The sequence below is a fragment of the Ursus arctos genome, unplaced genomic scaffold, assembly GCF_023065955.2.
Source record: "Ursus arctos isolate Adak ecotype North America unplaced genomic scaffold, UrsArc2.0 scaffold_14, whole genome shotgun sequence".
Classification (NCBI taxonomy): domain Eukaryota; kingdom Metazoa; phylum Chordata; class Mammalia; order Carnivora; family Ursidae; genus Ursus; species Ursus arctos.
In genome coordinates, this window is record NW_026622808.1 from 24,209,448 (window position 1) to 24,229,951 (window position 20,504).

Genomic DNA, 20,504 nt, shown 5'->3' on the forward strand with positions numbered 1-20,504 from the left:
ATCTCATTTCTGTTCTCTCTGTCTCTTTTGTCTGTTTATTGAACACAATTTTTTGCTGCTGTTATTTTTAATTTTTTTAAATTTAAATTCAATTTAATTAACATATAGTGTATTGTTAGTTTCAGAGGTAGAATTTAGTGATTCATCAGTTGCATATAACACCCAGGGCTCATTCCATCAAGTGCCCTCCTTAATGACTGTCACCCAATTACCTCATTCCCCCACCCAACTTCCCCTCCAACAACCCTCACTTTCTGTCCTATGATCAATGTTCTTATGGTTTCCCTCCCTCTCTGTTTTTGTCTTATTTATTTTTCCTTCCCTTCCCCCATGTTAATCACTTTTGTTTCTTAAATTCCAATTATGAATGAAATCATATAGTACTTGTCTTTCTCTAACTTATTGTGTTTAGCATAATACACATTAGCTCCCTCCAGATCTTTGCAAATGGCAGGGTTTGATTCTTTTACGGCCGAGTAATATTGCACTGTGTATATATACACATCTTTGTTATCCACTCATCTCTGGATAGACATCTGGGCTCTTTCCATATGTTGCCTATTGTGGAAATTGCTGCTATAAACATTGAGGTGCATGTGCCCCTTTGAAACACTGTGTAGGTATCATTTGGATAAATACAAATCAGTTCAATTGCTGCATGGTACAATAGCTGTTTTTTAAGTTTTTTTTAAACTCCATACTGTTTTCCAGAGCGTCGGCACCAGTTTGCATTCCCACCAACAGTGTGAGAGGGTTCCCCTTTCTCTGCTTCTGGGCCAACATCTATTGTTTCCTGAGTTGTTAATTTTAGCCATTCTGACTGCTGTGAGGTGGTATCCCATTGTAGTTTTGATTTGTTTTTGCCTGATGATGAATGATGTAACCAGTTTTTAATGTGTCTCTTAACTGTTTACAATTGTGCCAAAACTCATGTGATATCTAGGAAGAAACCGAACCAAAGAGGTAAAAGATCTGTATTCTGAAATGTGTAGAACACTTATGAAAGAAACTGAGGAAGGCAAAAAGAAATGGAAAAACATTCCATGCTCATGGATTAGAAGAACAAATATTACTAAAGTGTCTATGCTTCCCAAAGCAATCTACATATTCAAATTAGTCCTTATCAAAATACCACCAGCACTCTACACAGAGCTGGAACAAATAATCTAATATGTGTATGGAACCAGAAACGACCCCAAATGTTGAACGCAATTTTTTATGTTTCTTTACACACAGGTCAGAAAGTGGCCATTCCAAAATGGAACCCAAAATGATTTGTCCCTGAGAAGCTATGAATAGGACTTTCTGTATACTATTTCTACATTCTTTATGGGAAAGGTAATATGGTGCGTATGCATCCAAATCCTAAACACTGTGTTGGAGAGGGTTTGGCAGAGGTGGGAGGCACATGGAGATAATACACATCAGGAGGAAATGGTGTGCCAATTTGTGTGGATGTGACACTGTGTGTGTGTGTGTGTATGTGTGTGTGTGTGCACAGCACGAGAGGATCTTGATGAGTGAGAGCAGTGCTTAGGGCAGAGATATACAGCATCCTCTATTATAAGGTGACCCTTATAATACACAGGCCATATTCAATCAACAGAAGATACTAAGGAGGGATTTTCAATGGCCAAGATGCTGATTGCAACCAGATAACAAAAATGCAAGAGGTACACAATGTGGACAAGGAACTCCCTGTGTCTTGAACTTTAATAAGCTATGAGGTCACATGATTCTACAAAATTCACTGCCACCACCTCTCTCTGATCACTCTTATCCATTTCCCTCAACACACAGACTTCCTTCTGAGCCTTGATTTTCTGACAAAAGCACTTGTTCAGGGCCTTTGCACCAGCCGTTTCCTCTATCAGGAAGACCTCTCTTCTTCAACCCACTCTTCCATGAGATCTCCTTTCAAACGTCACCTTCTTATCCAACCTTGACTGAACACCCAACATAACACCTGAAACATTCTCTCCCTTAAGCTGCTTCTATTCTGTTCATATCATCTCTCCCCATCTCATGATTATTTAATCTTTATATATGCATCTACCCTATCGCCATCATTGAATTGTAGGGATATTTGCCTTTCAGCACTCTATGACCAGAGTTTCCAAAACATGGTTGGGGCTCTAAATATTCCTCAAATGCATGAAATATTTTCTTACTGAAAGTGTAAAGTACCTGACCTTTTGGGGAACATCTGATGTGGTGATGAAAATTCCTAATCAGAGAGGAACTGGAGATCCTCTCAGGAGCCTGAATCTATTCACAAAATATTGTAATTAGTTTCTTGACTGGAAAACAGAAATTGTTGCATTTCCACAATGTGAGCAATGAAAATTTGTTTAAAAATTAGTTGTGCTATTTCTCCTTGTGCTGGTAGTCACCTCCAACACATGGACCCAGGGAACTATACAGGAATTTCAGAGTTCCAGCTTCTGGGATTTTCAGAGAAACCAGAACTGCAGCCCCTCCTATTTGGGCTTTTCCTCTCCATGTATGTGATCACTCTGTTTGGAAACCTGCTCATCATCCTGGCCGTCAGCTCAGACTCCCACCTCCACATGCCCATGTACTTCTTCCTGGCCAACCTGTCCTTTGTAGACATCTGTGTCACCTCTACCATCATCCCTAAGATGCTGTGGAACATCCAGACTCAGAGTAAAGTCATAACCTACACAGGCTGCATCACACAGATGTATTTTTTCATACTGTTTACAGGATTAGACATGTTCCTCCTAGCTGTGATGGCCTATGACCGCTTTGTGGCCATCTGTCACCCCTTGCACTACAAGGTCATCATGAACCCCTGGCTTTGTGGACTGATGGTTCTGGTGTCCTGGATCGTGAATGACTTGCATTCCTTGTTACACACTTCCATGGTGTTGCGGCTGTCCTTCTGTACAGAGGTGGAAATCCCCCACTTTTTCTGTGAACTCAATCAGATGATAAAACTTTCCTGTTCTGACACGTTTCTCAATAATATGATGATGTATTTTACAGCTATGTTGGTGGCTGTTTGTCCCTTCATTGGGATCCTTTACTCTTACTCTAAGATAGTTTCCTCCATACGTGGAATCTCATCAGCTCAGGGCAAGTTTAAAGCATTTTCCACCTGTACATCTCACCTCTCAGTTGTCTCCTTATTTTATTGTACGAGCCTAGGAGTGTACCTTAGCTCTGCTGCTCCCCAGAGCTCCCAATCAAATGCAGTGGCCTCGGTGATGTACACAGTGGTCACACCCATGCTGAACCCCTTCATCTACAGCCTGAGGAACAGAGACATAAAGAGGGCTCTGATGAGATTTTATAGGATGGCAGCTCTGAAAGGGACAATCATCCTGGGGCTGAAGAAGTGCCCATGATTCCCGGGCCCAAAGCCTGATCCAAAAGTTGAGATACTTTGATCATTGTGGAAGTGGACATACCTCTTTTATTTTTTTCCAGGAATTTCTATTTTTTTTTCCTTTCAGCATAATTTTTGTAACTCACTTTACTTTTAAGCTTTGTGGTAACTCTGACATCCAAGAGATTTTCCCTTTGTCATTTTCCTACTCTCTCAGTGTCATTCCTAATCTCAGGTGAGAACTATTTGGACATTGTCACTTACCCAAAGGACTATATGAATCTATTAACAAAAATTTCTTCTCAAATGCAATATTTCATACTGACTATTTTTTCTTTTGAATGAATGGTACTCTTGTGAAAACTCTACTCTTGGCCACCACAGCTATTTATACAAGTTTATAACAGAGAACAATCTGAGACCATGTGCTTCATTTTGTGAACATCATTCCTTCGTGTATCGCTACCTTCCCTGCTCCTGCAGAGGATGCAGACTGACGTACTGATGGTCAGAGCTAATCATGGGGAATTTTCTATATATACGATCTTGTCCTGTTACACAGCTTGTGTCCACCATGCCTACCATAGTCACTGGCAAAAAAAAAAATAAAAAATAAAATTATATATACATATGATAAAATGCATGTCTCCAAGTAGAATCTACACAGAAAGACAAATATGGTTAAAATAGAGTAACAATATATGGCCTGAGAATCAACCTTGGCTTTATTGTGATACAGTAAATTATTAAAAAATATTTTGATAGCTATGCAAAATATTTCTTCTCAGGCACTCATCTGTTCATTGAATTATGGCATATCAAACTTCATTTGTAAAATGTATTCATTAGATGAAAAACTTGGCATGTTTGGGCATTTTATTAAATTACTTTTTGGATTCTGGTTGAAATTTTCCTGTACTACATTAAATATGAATCCTTCCATTTCTCTAAAGGAACATCCAAAACCTCTAAAGGGGATGAACTTATCAGTATCACCCATTATATATGATCCTCATAACCACAGGAGAACTCACCAGCAAGCTTGGATTCCTGTCCAGGTTGTGATCCATGGTCTCAAGTTCTGCGTACACTAACGCATGTCCTTCCAACCTTTCCATGTTACCTCAGAGGGGTTTCAATGGAGTCGTTTTTATATACAGTTACCTGAGATAAACTTGAAGAACAGAGTCATCTTGAAAGCTAATTTCAAGTGTCAGAACAAATGCCTAATAAAAAGAATCAGATTATTACAATGCCATGTGTTCTGCCTGATTCGATTACTATATCATTTAGCATTGCTGCATACAAAGCATCCTAAAATAAAATGGCTTAGGATGGGGGTGCCTGGGTGATTCAGCTGGTTAAGCATCTGCCTTCGACTCACATTATGATCCAGTTGTCCTGCGATCAAGCCCCCCAACAGGCTCCCTGCTCAACAGGGACTCTGCTTCTCCCTCTCCTTCTGTCACTCCCCCACACCCGCCACTCATGCTTTCTCTCTAGGTTGCTCTCTCTCTCTCTCTCTCGACTTGTAAATAAATAAAATCTTTAAAAAAATGGCTAATATACTGTCTTTATTATCAAAGTAGATCATAGAGTAGGCAGCTGTTTTGATCTCTGCAGGGATTCCCATGAGTCTGAAGTCAGTTGTGACTCTCTACATTGTGTTTCTAAGGCTGATCCATGAGCTGTGTTGCTGCAGTGCTCTTCTGTCTTGATCCAATTCATGTCATTTTACTCCTTTCACATATGTACGTAATCTTCTAGTTACAAAATAAGTGAGTTTATCAAATGTGAATTGTCTTAATTTAATTCCACTATTTTAACATCCACACATGAACCAATGCTTTTCCACAGTTGGACGAGACCGCTCCCACCCCAATAGGTGTGACCCAGCTACCTGTGCTCCAGATCTGACCCTGAGTCATGCACCCCTAGAATGTTTAAATTCTAATTATATTACTAGAGCATTATTGCATGTGAGAAACCGTACATATTTAAAGTGTACAACATTGGAAATTGAAAGAGTCATTGAGAAATCATGGGTACATACTGCATGATTCCACTTCCATAAAACTCGTGAGGTGCACAATAAGCTCTCACTACTTCATTATGCAATTGTTAGTGTGTAATCCCTCCAGCCTTCTTTATCTTTTGAAGGCAAGGTGGAATCATAATCCTAATTTCCAGGGATGTTTAACACAAGATGAAATGTGTCAAAATACCTTGGTGGGTCCAAAGAATGTTCAAGGCTAAGTGTTGTGTGTATGTAAATGTATGTATATTCATGTACATATTTATTTCAAGAAAGCAAACTCTTTACAATTTAAATGAACTTATGGGAATTATTTGAATTTCATCACACTGTTCCTACTTCCATAATTGACACTTGCTTTCCTTCCTTCTTAGAGAGCAATCTTGCAAACCGTCAATGGAGAGTCAGCTACCTGTGCTCTAGATCCTACCCTTATCGATGTGCCATAGATATTTTCCCACCTAATTCAATATTTGAATATAATGACACACAATAAACTGAATATTTAAAGGGTAGAATTTGATGAGTTAAAGGAGCTACCCCAATAATGAAGAGCACATAGTGCAGGTTTCCATTTATGTATAATTAAGACTGTTGCATAAACTTGAACTGCTTTGTTAGGTAATTGTTTAAAACTTCAAATCCTGAGCCTCTTTTCTTATTCATGAAGGCAATGTGCAATGCTAAACATAACATCATACGAATGTTGTAAGAAAAGAATGAAATATGTGGAAATCAATTTTTTTACTCCAAATAAAACAGTCAAGTGTGGTGATTGTGGGAAGAATGAATGTTGAATCAACATGAAAGAAAAGGATGCAGAAATATACATGCAAAATTGTAAATGACAATGGATGACTTTAATTCAGACCATGAGTTTCTTTCCGATGTCACTGTCTCAAAGGCCTCGTAATCAGACCACATGCACATTTAAACCAGGAGGTATTTATTGTACCAGCTGATGGGACAGAATATCTTCAAATAGATTTAGGTTTTTATCTACTTAATGTGGGTTCTGTATTGCAAATTGCTCTTATCCAAGGGAAGCTATGAGTGAATTGGAAGACCTAAAATCAGTTTCCTCAAATAATTTTATTGACTATTTCAATATGAGATTCCTCTTGCTGCTGTAAAATACCCCACACTAATTGCTTAAAAAAAAATACATGCTCTTACTGTTCTGGAGAAGAAGCTTGGAAGAAGTCTCATCAGGCTAATAGCAAGATGTCTGCAGGGCTCAGTTCCAATTTCAGTGTCTCTTGCTGGCTGCTTGAATTCCTTGCTCATGGCTTTTCCTCAATCTTCTGAGCCAGTAGGCCAGCATTTATCTTTCTCTAATACCAACTCTTTTATCCCCTTCCTGAACATTCATAGAACTGTAGTGATTAATATTGTCCACCTGGACACTCACTCTCTTTATCATAATGACAGTTGATTACCAACCCTGTACAATTTGCTACCTTAATTCTTCTTTGCTATAACAAATAAGACATTAAAGGCAGAGGATATTAGAACCCAGACATATTTGTGAGGGCCTTGTCATGCATATTATGAAGTTTTTTTTCATATGTGCATTGTTTTAGTCAATTGTAAACGCAATAAACACAGATTTTACACGGCTTGTAGAATGAGTGAATACAGGTTTCCATCATAATTTCATTCAATGGTCATGTCTGGTGCAAAAGACTTTAAACTGCCTACACCTATCTCTATCCCAGGCTCACAGCCTTGCTAATGAAGAGTGATCCACATACCAAGATCTACACATCAACATCCCCCAGGAGCTTACTGGAAATACAGACTCTCTGGGCCACCCTGGACCTATGATAAGATCCTGTATTTATAGTGGGATCCCACACAGTAGGATCTGTGTGGATACGCAGGCACACTAAAGTTGAACAGATACTGGTCTAGACGGGTTCCCCAATTTTATTGTCAACAAAAGTTGCAATTTGTGGTAGGATAATAATATTTTGGGGTGCTTTCCTTTGGATTGGAAGTGTTCAGCAGCTTCCCTTCAGACATTGCCTGACATCCCCAGGGGCCTGGTTGAGAAGCACTAGCCCAGAGCTTGAGAGCTGGAAGTGTCCTGACAGAATGACACTTAAGGCCCACAACATACGCATATATTCAATGTGGACAGATCACTACACACCACCAAGCACCATGTCTACAGCGAAGATTGGAGTTCATAAATGTACTTCACTTACTTGTGGACAAGATTTTTATAAAAATTAAATCAAACTATCCCTGTGAGATACAAGCTCACGTTCTAGTACATAAAATGACCTAAACACATCTCTTGTAATTACAACCATTTTATGACAAAGGGCTAAGTGACAGCTCTTTACTTGTATAAAGTGAGAAATTCCTAACTGTAATGGCAAATGTATCTTGAAGCCGATGTGTGTAGTGGCCAAGATTTATTATCAGAAGACCTCACTCCTCTGCCTTATTGAAAAGAAGAATAGACCCTGTCTAGAGATAGCATGGCTGAGTCCCCATCACATGTCAATGCTCTGAAGATAAAGGGACCTAATCCAGGTAGCTACTGGGTCATAGACTAGGAGAAAATTATAACCTGGAGCTAGGTAAGATGCTAGGAGATTCACATGTCAGGAAGGGGACAATTTCAGGGAAAAGGACATTAAAAAAAAAAAAGAAAGAAAAAGAAAACCCGATTTCACTTGACCTCTAACCTAGTCTTTTGGGAACTAAGATTCATTAGGAAAATATCCTTTCTGTCCAGAGGACTTCTCCACTTAGGAATCATGTACTTAGAGCCTGGTTTCACAAGGGGGAAATGTGCTAATGAGCAGACACAGGAGCTCTAAATACCTCCTTGTTGCCAGTCCATCAGCCTGTGCAACCTTGGACGGGAAGGGTCAGGCTTTGCCTGTTTATTCCAAGTCCTAATTCTGGCTGGAGGCCGATGCTTCACTCCATCCTGCTGTCTTGGCTGAGGTCAGAGCTTTAGTCTCTATCATCTGCTGTCCAGGGAGGAATTCAGACTTCCACAGACACCTTCCTGTCACACACCCAGCCAGGTGAGTCCAACACCCCTGTGAACCATGGATGACAGGGTCAGAGAGAATGGAAACCAGTAACTTTGACCCATCACCACTTGAGAGCCAATTCAACTTAGCCCAGAGTGAGTGATCACTGTGTTTGCTGGTTTACTTTATTAAATAATTAATGTATTATTAGTGCTAATGTTGATTTCACTGAGTGACCGCTACTCACACTTTTGGTGGTCTTTTATTTTCTTCATTATTAAACTGCTATTATAGCGATGCTAGAAAAAGTATGTTGAGATTGTTACACTCAATGTGTGGTTCTGATTGGGTGTGATTTTGTCCCCTGGAGGGTCACTGATCACTGTCTGGAGCCAGCTTTGCCTCTCATATTGGAGAGGGGTGACTGGAGACAGGAATGTCTAAACATCCTACAATGCACAGGACACCCCCTTCCCCAGGGCAGGCTCTGGCCAGAATGTCCATGGCACAGAGACAGAGAAGCCCTGGGGTGAAGATCATCAGTATTTGGAACACAGCTGCCTTCAGCTTCTGCCTTCACCCTTGTAACACTTTCTTCCTGCAGAAAATTCACAGTAACCCTTTGGCTACCTGTTTAAAAGTTTTAACCACAGTGGTACCTGGGTGGCAAAGGTGGTTAAGGATCTGCCTTCAGCTCAGGTCATGATCTTTAGGTCTTGAGATCAAGCCCCACAGAGGGCTTTCCGCTCAGCGGGGAGTCCACTTCTCCCTTTCCCTCTGTCTCTCAGAATGCTTGTGTTCTCTCTGTCTCTGTATCTCAAATGAATAAATGAGATCTTTAAAATAAAATAAGTTTCAACCAAAAACAATATTACACCTCTGTAAGGTTCCCCCCCCCCAGGCTGCTGGTGATCCAGATGTTTTATTTAGTGGTGTTCCCCACCTGTAACACTTCTATGTCGTTTTATTGATGTTCTACTGCATTGTTTGGTTACCCTTACCCCAAGGTCATAAGCCCTCTGGGTTTTTGTAAGGTCTGAGAGAGGGGACAGGTTTCATATTCTTCCAGACAGATATCCCTTTATGCCAGCATTTATTGAGAAATTTAACCTTTTCCAACAAAATTGAAATACAACCTTGCCATGTGATAAATGTCCTTATACATTGAGACCTAATTTATAACTCATTTAACAAGTAAATACTGAGCATTCTAAGAACATTATGTATTATGTTTTTATGTGTCTAGGACTTTGGCAATTGAATTATTGATCCATATTGATATTATTACTGATTGCTATTTTATATTCTATTTCAGTTCATTTCGGTTTTTCATGCAATTTTGACTGCAACAGGTGTTTTGAAACTACTCAATTTACATTTTAACCTGGTTCTGCAATCACTTCATTCTGTTCATTCTATACCTATCCATATTCTTAGGGCTTTTTATATTAAACACATATATTCACAAAACTTGGTGAAAAAAACAAAAATGAACAAAGAAGGTGAAGTCCCTGCACTTTTGAAACATGAATCGTAACAGTGAGGACAGAGCACAATGAAATAAATGTGTGTATGAAACAATATCCACAGACAGAATGATACGAAGTTAATTATTGAGTACAAAAGGATAGAATTGCCATGGTGTGGGCAAGATTATAGAACATGGTCTGTGGACCCCTTTGCTCACCAGGTGAAACCGGAATGAGAATTAGAGTGTGCCCACTGGGTTTGTAAAAGAGACCAATACCCCAAGCTCAAGAATATCAATAAAAGATGCCACATAGAGAAGGGAGAAAGGGACTAACCTCATCCCCTATCAGACCACACAGAATGAATTGGCCAAAAATGATGCAGGACATACAGGAACAATGTCTTCTATGCTTGATATAAAAATGCCCAACTTTTGTTGTCTGTGGACACTTCCTTTTGTGAAGTGTTTGTTTAATCCATTGCTCAATTTTGAGGATATCTATATCTATATTTATTTCTAGATATATGTTAATATTTAAACATATTATTTGTCCATGGGAGGCTTAGGAATTGGCAATTCTGCATTTTGCAGGGGAAAGGTCACTGATCTGACCTACGTGGGTTGGATCCATTTCTGGCACAATCAAGATGCCGGGGACAGAAAGACAGGGGAATAACACAACCCAGGAGAGGATGGTGTCTTGCATGTGGGTGACTGTGGAGTGTGAGCAGTCCCCACAACAGGGTACCAGGACTCATAAACCAAAAGGTGACACAACACAGGGGCCAGAACTCAATCAAGAGAGGCCACTAAGAATAGAATCTGGTTCAATTCCTGGGATGCCTTTGCAACACAATGAACACAGAGGGAGAGGCAGTGTGGATAAGGAAGTCCCTGTGCCTTGACGGTTCAGAGGTAGCAAAGAGGCCACTTCCCTCCTCAGCATGTCTGACAGTGTCTCTCCTCAGTCTCCCTCCTGCTCATTCCCCTTGCAGCACTGGCTTTGCTTCTTTGACTTGAACCTTGGAAACAAGTACCTTCCTCAGGGCCTTTGCACTGGCCATTCCCTCTGCTAGGCACACATTTCCCCCACAATCCTTGATCTGTTTCCATCTCTTACTTGAGATTTCTGTTCCAGTGTCACTTTGTTCACAAAATTGGCCTAAATATCCATGAAAATAGCATGCCCTTTTCACTCTCTGCTTTATCCCTATTTTCCTTTTCTTCATAACACTTGGCACCTTCTGAAATGCTACTTATTTTCTTATTGGTTAATGTATTCTTTCTCCATCATTCAATGTTAGGAAATTTTTTTCTCTAGCATCCTATACTCCTTCCCTAGATAATGGCAGGACTTGACCAGGACTTAATTTGTATTTCTGGAATGTGGAATAATTTTTATTTAAAAGTGTGGAATACATGGCTTTTTACAAAATAGGTGATTGGAACAAAAATTCCATAACTATGTTGGTGTAGGTGATCCCCTGAAATGGACCAAAATCATGCACAAAATATTAAAAATAATACTTAGACTACAAAATTTAAAAAGTAGCATTTTAATTCTGTGAGTAATACAAGTGAATGAAAATTAATCATGCTATTTGACTCTGTCCTTGAAGTCACCTCTACCACATGAAACCGGGCAATGATACACGAATTTCAGAATTTCTTCTTCTGGGATTTTCAGAAGAACCATAATTGCAGCCCCTCATATTCGGGCTTTTCCTCTCCATGTATCTGATCACTGTGTTTGGAAACCTGCTCCTCATCCTGGCCGTCAGCTCTGACTCCCACCTCCACACCCCCATGTACTTCTTCCTGGCCAACCTGTCCTTTATAGACATCTGTTTCACCTCCACCACCATCCCCAAGATGCTGATGAATATACAGACAGAGAGCAAAGTCATAACCTATGATGAGTGCATTACTCAGATTTATTTTTTCATACTATTTGCTGTGTTGGACGTCTTTCTCCTGAGTGTGATGGCCTATGACCGGTTTGTGGCCATCTGTCACCCCCTGCACTACACAGTCATCATGAATCCCCAGCTCTGTGGACTGCTGGTTCTGATGTCCTGGATCACGTGTATCCTGAATTCCTTATTACAGAGTTTAATGATGCTGTGGCTGTCCTTCTGCACAAAGGTGGAAATCCCCCACTTTTTTTGTGAACTCAATAATATGGTCCAACTTGCCTGTTCTGACACCTTTCTTAACAACTTGGTGATGTATTTTGCAGTTGTCCTGCTGGGTGGGGGTCCTTTTGCTGGGATACTTTATTCTTATTCTAAGATTGTTTCCTCCATACGTGGAATATCCTCAGCTCAGGGCAAGTATAAAGCATTTTCTACCTGTGTGTCTCACCTCTCAGTTGTCTCCTTATTTTATTTTACGATGCTCGGTGTGTACCTGAGCTCTGCTGCTACCCAGAGCTCCCACGCAAGTGCCGTGGCCTCGGTGATGTACACGGTGGTCACCCCCATGCTGAACCCCTTCATCTACAGCCTGAGGAACAAAGACATAAAGAAGGCTCTGAAAGCATTCTTTGTGAAGGAGACTTTACATGACCAATTGTCATAAGACAGAACAAATTCTGAAGATTGCTTAATCTCAGTTTCCTGAGCAAAATTTTATTGAATAAATGTTTGTATTCGATTCCTAATGCTAATGTAAAATGACTACGTTAGTGTTTAAAACACATTTATGTTCTGACAAATCAGGGCATCAGAAGTCTGAAATGGTTCTCATTGGGCTAAAAAGATGTTTGCAACACTTGCTTCATTCTGGAAGCTACAGAGAAGAATCTATTTACTTTTCTATTCCAAGATCATAAAATAGTGCAAAGAAAATCTAAATATATTTCTTTTTTTCTTCTTCTCTTTTTTAATAATAATATTTTTTATTGCATTATGTTAGTCACCATACAGTACATCCCTAGTTTTTGATGTAAGGTTCCATGATTCATTACTTGCATATAACACCCGGTGCACCATGCAATATGTGCCCTCCTTAATACCCATCACCAGCCTATCCCATCCCCCCCGAAACCCTCAGTTTATTTCCCAGAGTCACTAGTCTCTCATGGTTCATTCCGCCTTCTGTTTAACCCCCCTTTCTTCTTCCCTTTCTACTCCTATTGATCTTCCTACTTCTTATGTTCCATAAATGAGTGAAACCATATGATAATTGTCTTTCTCTGCTTGACTTAAATATATTTCTTATATTTAAAAAATGCTTTACAAACTGAGAGCTTCATAGGGGAGGAGGGTAGGGGAATGGGATAGGCTGGTGATGGGTAGTAAGGAGGGCATGTATTGCGTGGTGCACTGGGTGTTATACGCAACTAATGAATCATGGAACTTTACATCGAAAAATGGGGATGTACTGTATGGTGACTAACAATAAAATAAAAATATTATTATTAAAAATTAAATAAATAAAATTAATTAATTATTTTATTAATTAAAATGCTTTACAATAAGGGACCAAATGACAGCTCTTAATTTACAAGTATGAAATTCCTAATCATTTGGCAAATCTTTCATGAAGCTGAGGTATGTCTTGCTCAAGGTTTTTTGTTTGCTTCTTTTTAAGATTTGTTTTATTTGTCAGAAAGAGAGAGAACACTCACAAGTAAAGGCTAGCTGCAAGAAGAGGGAGAGGCAGACTCCTTCCTGAGCAAGGAGCCTGATGTGGGACTTGATCCCAGAATTCTGGGAGCATGACCTGAGCTGAAGGCAGACGCTTAACCAACTGAGCCACCCAGGAATCACTTGCTCAAGGTATATATCAAAAAACTTAGTTATCCTTGTTCAAAAGGACAATGGTGATATTCTGTAGATGGCAGGGCTGTGTGTCCACTGCAAGCCAACATTTTGGAGATCCAAGGGATCTAATCCAGACAGATTGCTCAGTCCTAGACTTTGGGAAAAAGTTGAAGTCAGGGTTGGATAAGGTGCTGGAAGGTCTTACTTCTGGTAGCAGCAGAGCTCCTGAGGACAGGGTAATTGACTCTGGATTCACTTGGTTATAAGCTGGTCTGTTGGGAACACGGACTCTCCAGGAAACATTTCCTTTGTCCACACCAGTGTCCCACAGGGAAATCATGTGCTTAGAGGTTGGGGGAGCAGGAGGGAAACGTTACTCATGAACAGACAGAGGAAGCTCTAAATATCTCCTGTGTGGCAGTCCCTCTGCCTGTGCCACCTTGGGCTGGATGGGATCTGGGTGTTGCTTCTGGAGTCCTAAGCTTGGCCGGGAGACTGACGGTAGCCTCCTTCGTGCCGTCTTGTGTGGGGACAGACTTTAGTCACCAATATCTCCACCCAGGAGGAATTCAGACTGCCAGACGGAGACCCCATCCCCAGGGTTCCCATGAAGGTGATTCCCAGAGCCCAGCAGGTCCTGCAAGAAAGGGTCAGACACAATTCAAACCAGGCACACTGACCTGAGGTCACCAGGCAGCCAACAACCTAGCCCAGAACCTAGAGATCTCTATGGTCTTATCCTTGCCTGGTGAGCTCATTAATGGAGTCACTGATGATGTTAAAGAAAGAAGTGAACTTTGAGCTCAGCAGCACATGGGTGATTGCTGACAATGAAGCGAAGGGATGGGAGGCATAAAGTACTTCCAGTAAAAGTAGAACAAACCAGTGAGTTTTGGAATTAAACAGAGTAGGAATATTGGGGATAGAAGGATGTCCAGTGAAGTCAGGGCATTTCTTTTTTGTCTTTAAATTGGGGCATATTGGATTCTGTTTCCATACTGATGAGAAAGACCTAGACCGATTTATTGCTTGGAGATAAGACCTTGCAACAGTAATTCATGAGACATACATTTGCACAGGGTCCCATGTACTCTGGGTATTCACATGAAAACAATGATCTGAGAATGAAAACTATATGAAGGAGCTTTTCTTTGCAATGATTTCATTACCCGGGGAGCTGAATATATTTATGGATTAGTTATTCCTTGGTTTTATGTATTGTACCCTGTCTCTACCAGGTCTTTCCATTTGTACAGTGGAGTCAGGGTTTTTTTTTTTTTTATTATTCCTGTTGTGGATTGCGTTCTTTCAAACAAGGAATTAGAGGAGGGTTTTGTGTCTGTTTTACCAACATTGCTGTTTGCATCGAGTTCCAGTGTGTATGTATAGACGTGTATGTGGGGAATTGTGCTCATTAGTAGTGTGGGCTCAAATCTGTCCCTCAGTTGTATGGTGTTCTCTATATTGCTTTTTTATATTATCCATCCGGAAACATTGAGCTGCCTCTAATATTCTTCATTTGCCAGTCCTTGCAATAAACAAAAATGAAAATAAATGGCATTTGTACATTGAGTGCTAATAAATGACCTCAATACGTATTTCCCGCTTGTTTCTGCATCTCTGTCATTCCCCATGGGTCCTTTTGTCTCTGTGTGATGAGATCCATTTCTAACAGTTGCATCATCTTTGACCATCATCTCTTCTTTCCATTTGACTCAAGATTGCCTTTACCTTCATAAGTATATTTGATTCCATATTTCTTTATGTAAGATGAAATTACCACTTACAGAGTGCCTGCTCCCCGGTTGTAAAGGTCATTCTCTCATATTCTTTTTATTCCAAGTCTTTGGACATTTAATCCAGAATTAGTGACCCATCTTGATAGCACTGAATTGCTATTTTATGTCTTTATATATATTAGTTTTAGATTCTCATATAATTTTGTTTCACAGTTGTTTTGAAAACACTACACTTGACCTAATTTCATTCCTCCTGACCATCTTTATTCCTTATGTTCTTAGAGTCTTTAAAACTTATCTTCCTAGATGATGCACAAACACACATTCGACACCATACAAATGGATGAGAGGTATCCTGTGCTCATCATAAATGCTCTTTAAGTTTCAGGGCAGTCTTCTTTCCTACCTGTGTACTTTCTTCCTTCTTTCTCAATAATATCTCATGGACTTGCCTCCAGTCTACTAGAGAAGTGCTGATTCTTTATTTCAGGTTCTGCATAGTATTTCCCTGTGTGGCTGTCCTAACCACACTTGAAACCTTTTTCCATTCTTCTCAATACATTGATATTATAACAATTCTACAAAAATATCCGGAGATCATTATGTTAAAAATCTGGTTCTCCACTGGAGGAAATATCATTCCCCAGGGTGGTCCTGAGGAATTTGGAGTCACATGGGAGGTGTCAGGGGAGGCCAGGGACACTCTAAACATCCTACAAAGCCCAGGACACAGGACACCACAGAGAACAGTCTGGACCAGAATGTCAATACTATCACTATTGAGAATTGCTAGGATGAAAAAAAATGTGTATTTTCATATTAATAGCTGTCTTTAGGTTGTTTTCCCAACAATGTAACAGTTCACATTTCTGCAAGCAAAATTAGAGGAACTTCTTTTGCTACCTGTTTAAAAATTCCAACCAAATCAGCGCTGGAGATCTTTACATTGTCTCACAGGCTGATGAGTGTGCAATAGATTTCTTGTTGTTTTCTTAAACCATTACTAAATTTGAGCAAATATTCATATACTTGACCCCCAGGTTCATTGTTAGCTGCCTATTATTACTATATGTCCATGAACTCTATGCCTATTCTTCCTCTAGTGGTATTTCAAATGCAGTTAACATTATTTATTTATTGACTTTTGGTTGGATATATTGTCTATAAAAAGTTTTAAATTTTATATAGGTAACATATGTCTGTCCATGCGAAGCTTGCTGATCGGAATGTCAGGTAGCATTTTACATTGTTTAGGGGAATGATCAGTGATCTGGACAGCCTGAGTTACTGCCACTCCAGGTTCATCCTTGGACCATGGGTGGGGACTCATGGTAAGAATACAGTCCAGGGAGCAATGATGTGGGGTGTGTGCAAGTGTGAGTGTGTGTGTGTGTGTGTCTGTGTGTGTGTGTGTGTGTCTATGTGTGTCTGTGTATATATGTCTGTGTGTGTGTGCCTTGTGGAATGAGAACAGTCTTCAGAACAAGGGCACATAGTGTAATATATTCCTAGGTGACTCGTATAATACAGAGGCCAGAACTCCATCACCAGACGGTACTCAGGAGGGGCTCTATTTCCATTTACAGGATACTTTCGCAAGTAGATTATAAAATACAAGAAGTATATAGTGTGGGTGAGTGACTCCTTTTTTCTTGAAGTTGAATCAGCAGAGAGGCCACTACTTCTTTGAAACTGCCTGACACTATCTCTCATCACTCTCCTGCTATTCCCCTTCCCACGCTTGGTTCCTTTTCTGGACTCAACAGCTCAAAGTAGTCGAATCCTCAGGGCCTCCGCAGACGCCATTCCCTCTGCCAGCACACACTTCCCCAGACATGACTGCAGATCTTGCCCTCACTTCCCTGGGGCCTCTGTTCAAATGCCACCTTGTTTCCTGGTCTTGTCTGAAAACCAATTACAAAATAACACTCATATCGGCTCTCTCCTTGATATATACTCTTGTTTTCTTCATAGCACTTGTCAACTGCTAATGTATTATTATTATTTTATTTGTTTCTGCTCTCTCTCCACTATTGGATTACGGTGGGTTTTGGTTTTCAGGATCCTGTACTCATTGCCTAGACGTTGCCTGGACATGTTTGACACTCAGTACATATTCCTCAAATGCACAAAAGATATTCTTAATAAAACAGTAGAATGCAGGACCTGTGTGGGGGAAGGTGGGGAATGAGACCCAATGCCTAATCAGAGATGGGATGGGAGGGAATCTCTTCAAGGGGAACAATCCCTACACAAAATACTGAAATTAATTTCTTGACTATAAAATATAAATTGTTGTATTTGAACCATGTGAGCAATGCTTTTCATGAAAAATTTATGATGTCTTTTTCTCTTTGCTGATAGTGCAACCACGTGCGACCAGGCAATGATACATGGATGTCAGAATTCCTACTTCTGGGATTTTCAGAGGGACCAGAAGGACAGCTCCTCAGATTTGGGCTTTTCCTCTCCATGTACCTGATCACTGTGTTTGGAAACTTGCTCCTCATTCTGTCCATCGGCTCAGACTCCCACCTCCACACCCCCATGTACTACTTCCTTGCCAACCTGTCCTGTGCAGACATCTGTTTCACCTCTACCACTGTCCCCAAGATGCTGTGGAACATCCAGACTCAGAGCAAAGTCATAACCAATGCAGACTGCATCACCCAGATGTACATTTTCATAACATTTTCAGGGCTGGACAACTTTCTCCTGTGCAAGATGGCCTATGACAGGTTTGTGGCCATCTGTCATTCCCTGCACTACACGGTCATCACGAACCACCAGTTATGTGCACTGTTGGTTCTGGTGTCCTGGATCATGAGTGTCTCACATTTCTTGTTACAGACCTTAATGCTGTTGGGGCTGTCCTGTACAGTGGCAGAAATATGGGATAGATTCCTTTCACTATTGTAACAAATATCCACACCAGTGTCTCAAAACAAATAATTCTCTGAAAGTTCTGTGATCAGAATCATGAAAGGGGTTTCATGGGCTACAATAATGATGTCTGTGGGCCTTGATCCTTCTGAATGCTCTGGGGAGAACATCCCCTTTCCTGCTCCAGTATCCAGTGGCCCCCACATTCCTTGGCTCATGGCCTTTCCTCCACCTGTGAAACCAGTACAATAGTAGTTTCAAATGTCTCTCTGACTCCATTCTTCTTCCTCACTCTTCTTAGTACTAGTCCAACATGGATAATCCAGGCTTATCTTCTTATTGTAGGATAATGACTAGTAGCTTTAGTCCATCTACTATCTTAATTACCCTGCTAAGTAAGCTAACATTTTCAAGTGTTCCCCAGGATGACATCTTTTGGAGGCCCTTCCTGTGCCTACCATAAAATCTCCTCAGTATGTATTATTTGATATCCCCCAAGAGCCCTTCTACTTAAAAAATTGAGCACAGACTTTTTTCCCCACCCAAAGAGTGAGTGAAAAACATTTCTTTCAAAAATATGTGCAAGGAAGATTCTTGGTGGAGAAGACCTAAAACTACTTACAAGTGACTCTAACACAGGACCACAGCGTTTTTCTCAAACTGTGCTCCAAGACCAGGACCTGAAGAATCAACACCACCTGGGAGCTGACTAGAAATGCAGAGTCTCTAGTGGTGCCTGGGGGTGGTGGTGCTCAGTCAGATAAGTGTCCACTCTTGGATTTGTCTCAGATCATGATCTCAGGATCATGAGATTGAGCCCCATGTCAGGCTCCATGCTCAACTCAGAGTCTGCTTGACATTCTCTCTTTCCCTCTTCCTCTGCCCCTTCCCCAATTCTCAATAGATAGATGATAGATATAGATTATAGATATATAGATAGATAAAATCTTGTTTAAAATGCAGAGTCTCTGGGCCCACTGGAGACCCGAAGAGTCAGAATTTGCATTTTAACTGCAAACTTTGGTGATTTGTATGCACAATGGAGGCAGAGAAGACCTGGTCTAGAATCCTGTTTCTCACCTTCTCACTTTTTGCACTGGGGCTGGATAATTCCTTTTGCTGGGTGCTGGCCTGTGAATTACAGGTGTTTGACAGCAGCCCTTTAGACATGGCAAAATATCCCCTGTTCAGAGCCACCATACCATTGGTTGTTTTTTCCCACTTTGTCAAAGATTAGTTGACCCTAGAGTTGAGGAACCATTTCTGGGGCCTCTATTCTGTCCCATTGGTCTATGTACCTGTTTCTGTGCCAGTACCTTGCTGTCTTGATGATCATAGCTTTGTAATAGACCTTGAAGTCAGGCATTGGGATGCCTTGGATTGGTTTTCTTTTTCAACATTCCCCTGGCAATTTGGGTCTTTTCTGGTTCCATGCAAATGTTAGGATTCTTCCTTCCAGCTCTGTGAAAAATTTCTTGGTATTTTCATAGGGATTGCACTGAAAGAGTAAATTGCTCTGGGCAGCATACACATTTTTTTTAATTAAAGATTTTATTTTATTTTATTTTATTATTTTTTCCTAATAATTTTTATTATGTTATGTTAGTCACCATACAGTACATCCTTAGTTTTTTGATGTAGTATTCCATGATTCATTATTTGCATATAACACCCAGTGCTCTATGCAATATGTGCCCTCCTTAATACCCATCACCAGCCTATCCCAATCCCCCACCTCCCTCCCCTCTGAAGCCCTCAGTTTGTTTCCCAGAGTCCATAGTCTCTCGTGGTCCATTCCTCCTTCTGTTTACCCCCCTTCATTCTTCCCTTCCTTCTCCTACCGATCTTCCTGCTATTTCTTATGTTCCATAAATGAGTGAAACTATATGATAATTGTCTTTCCTGCTTGATTTATTTCACTTAGTATAATCTCTTCCAGTCCTGTCCCTGTCACTGCAAATGTTGGGTAATGGTTCTTTCTGATGACTGTGTAATATTCCATTGTATATATGGATCACATCTTCTTAATCCATTCATCTGTTGAAGGCCATCTCGGCTCTTTCCACAACTTAGCTATTGTGGACAATGCTGCTATGTCCATTGGGGTGCATATGGTCCTTCTCTTCACTACGTCTGTATCTTTGGGGTAAATACCCAGTAGTGCAATTGCTGGATCATAAGGTCCCTATATTTTTAACTTTCTAAGGGTACATAGACATTTTAACAATGTTTATTATTGCAATCCATAAGCATGGAATGTG

General features: G+C 40.4%; 1 protein-coding gene and 1 pseudogene across 1 annotated transcript; both read left to right on the top strand.

Moving 5' to 3' along the window:
* Nucleotides 1–2,402: 2,402 nt before the first annotated feature.
* LOC125280926 (olfactory receptor-like protein OLF4) lies at nucleotides 2,403–3,371 on the top strand. The gene has a single exon (XM_048211676.1). It carries the CDS (start codon nucleotides 2,403–2,405, stop codon nucleotides 3,369–3,371), a length of 969 nt encoding a protein of 322 aa, XP_048067633.1.
* An 8,115-nt stretch (nucleotides 3,372–11,486) lies between these two features.
* Nucleotides 11,487–12,434, top strand: LOC113250067 (olfactory receptor-like protein OLF4; annotated as a pseudogene).
* Nucleotides 12,435–20,504: the final 8,070 nt, after the last annotated feature.

Coding starts and splice junctions, on each gene's coding strand:
- LOC125280926 (XM_048211676.1), top strand. CDS start 2,403: ATGGACCCAGGGAACTATACAGGAATTTCAGAGTTCCAGCTTCTGGGA.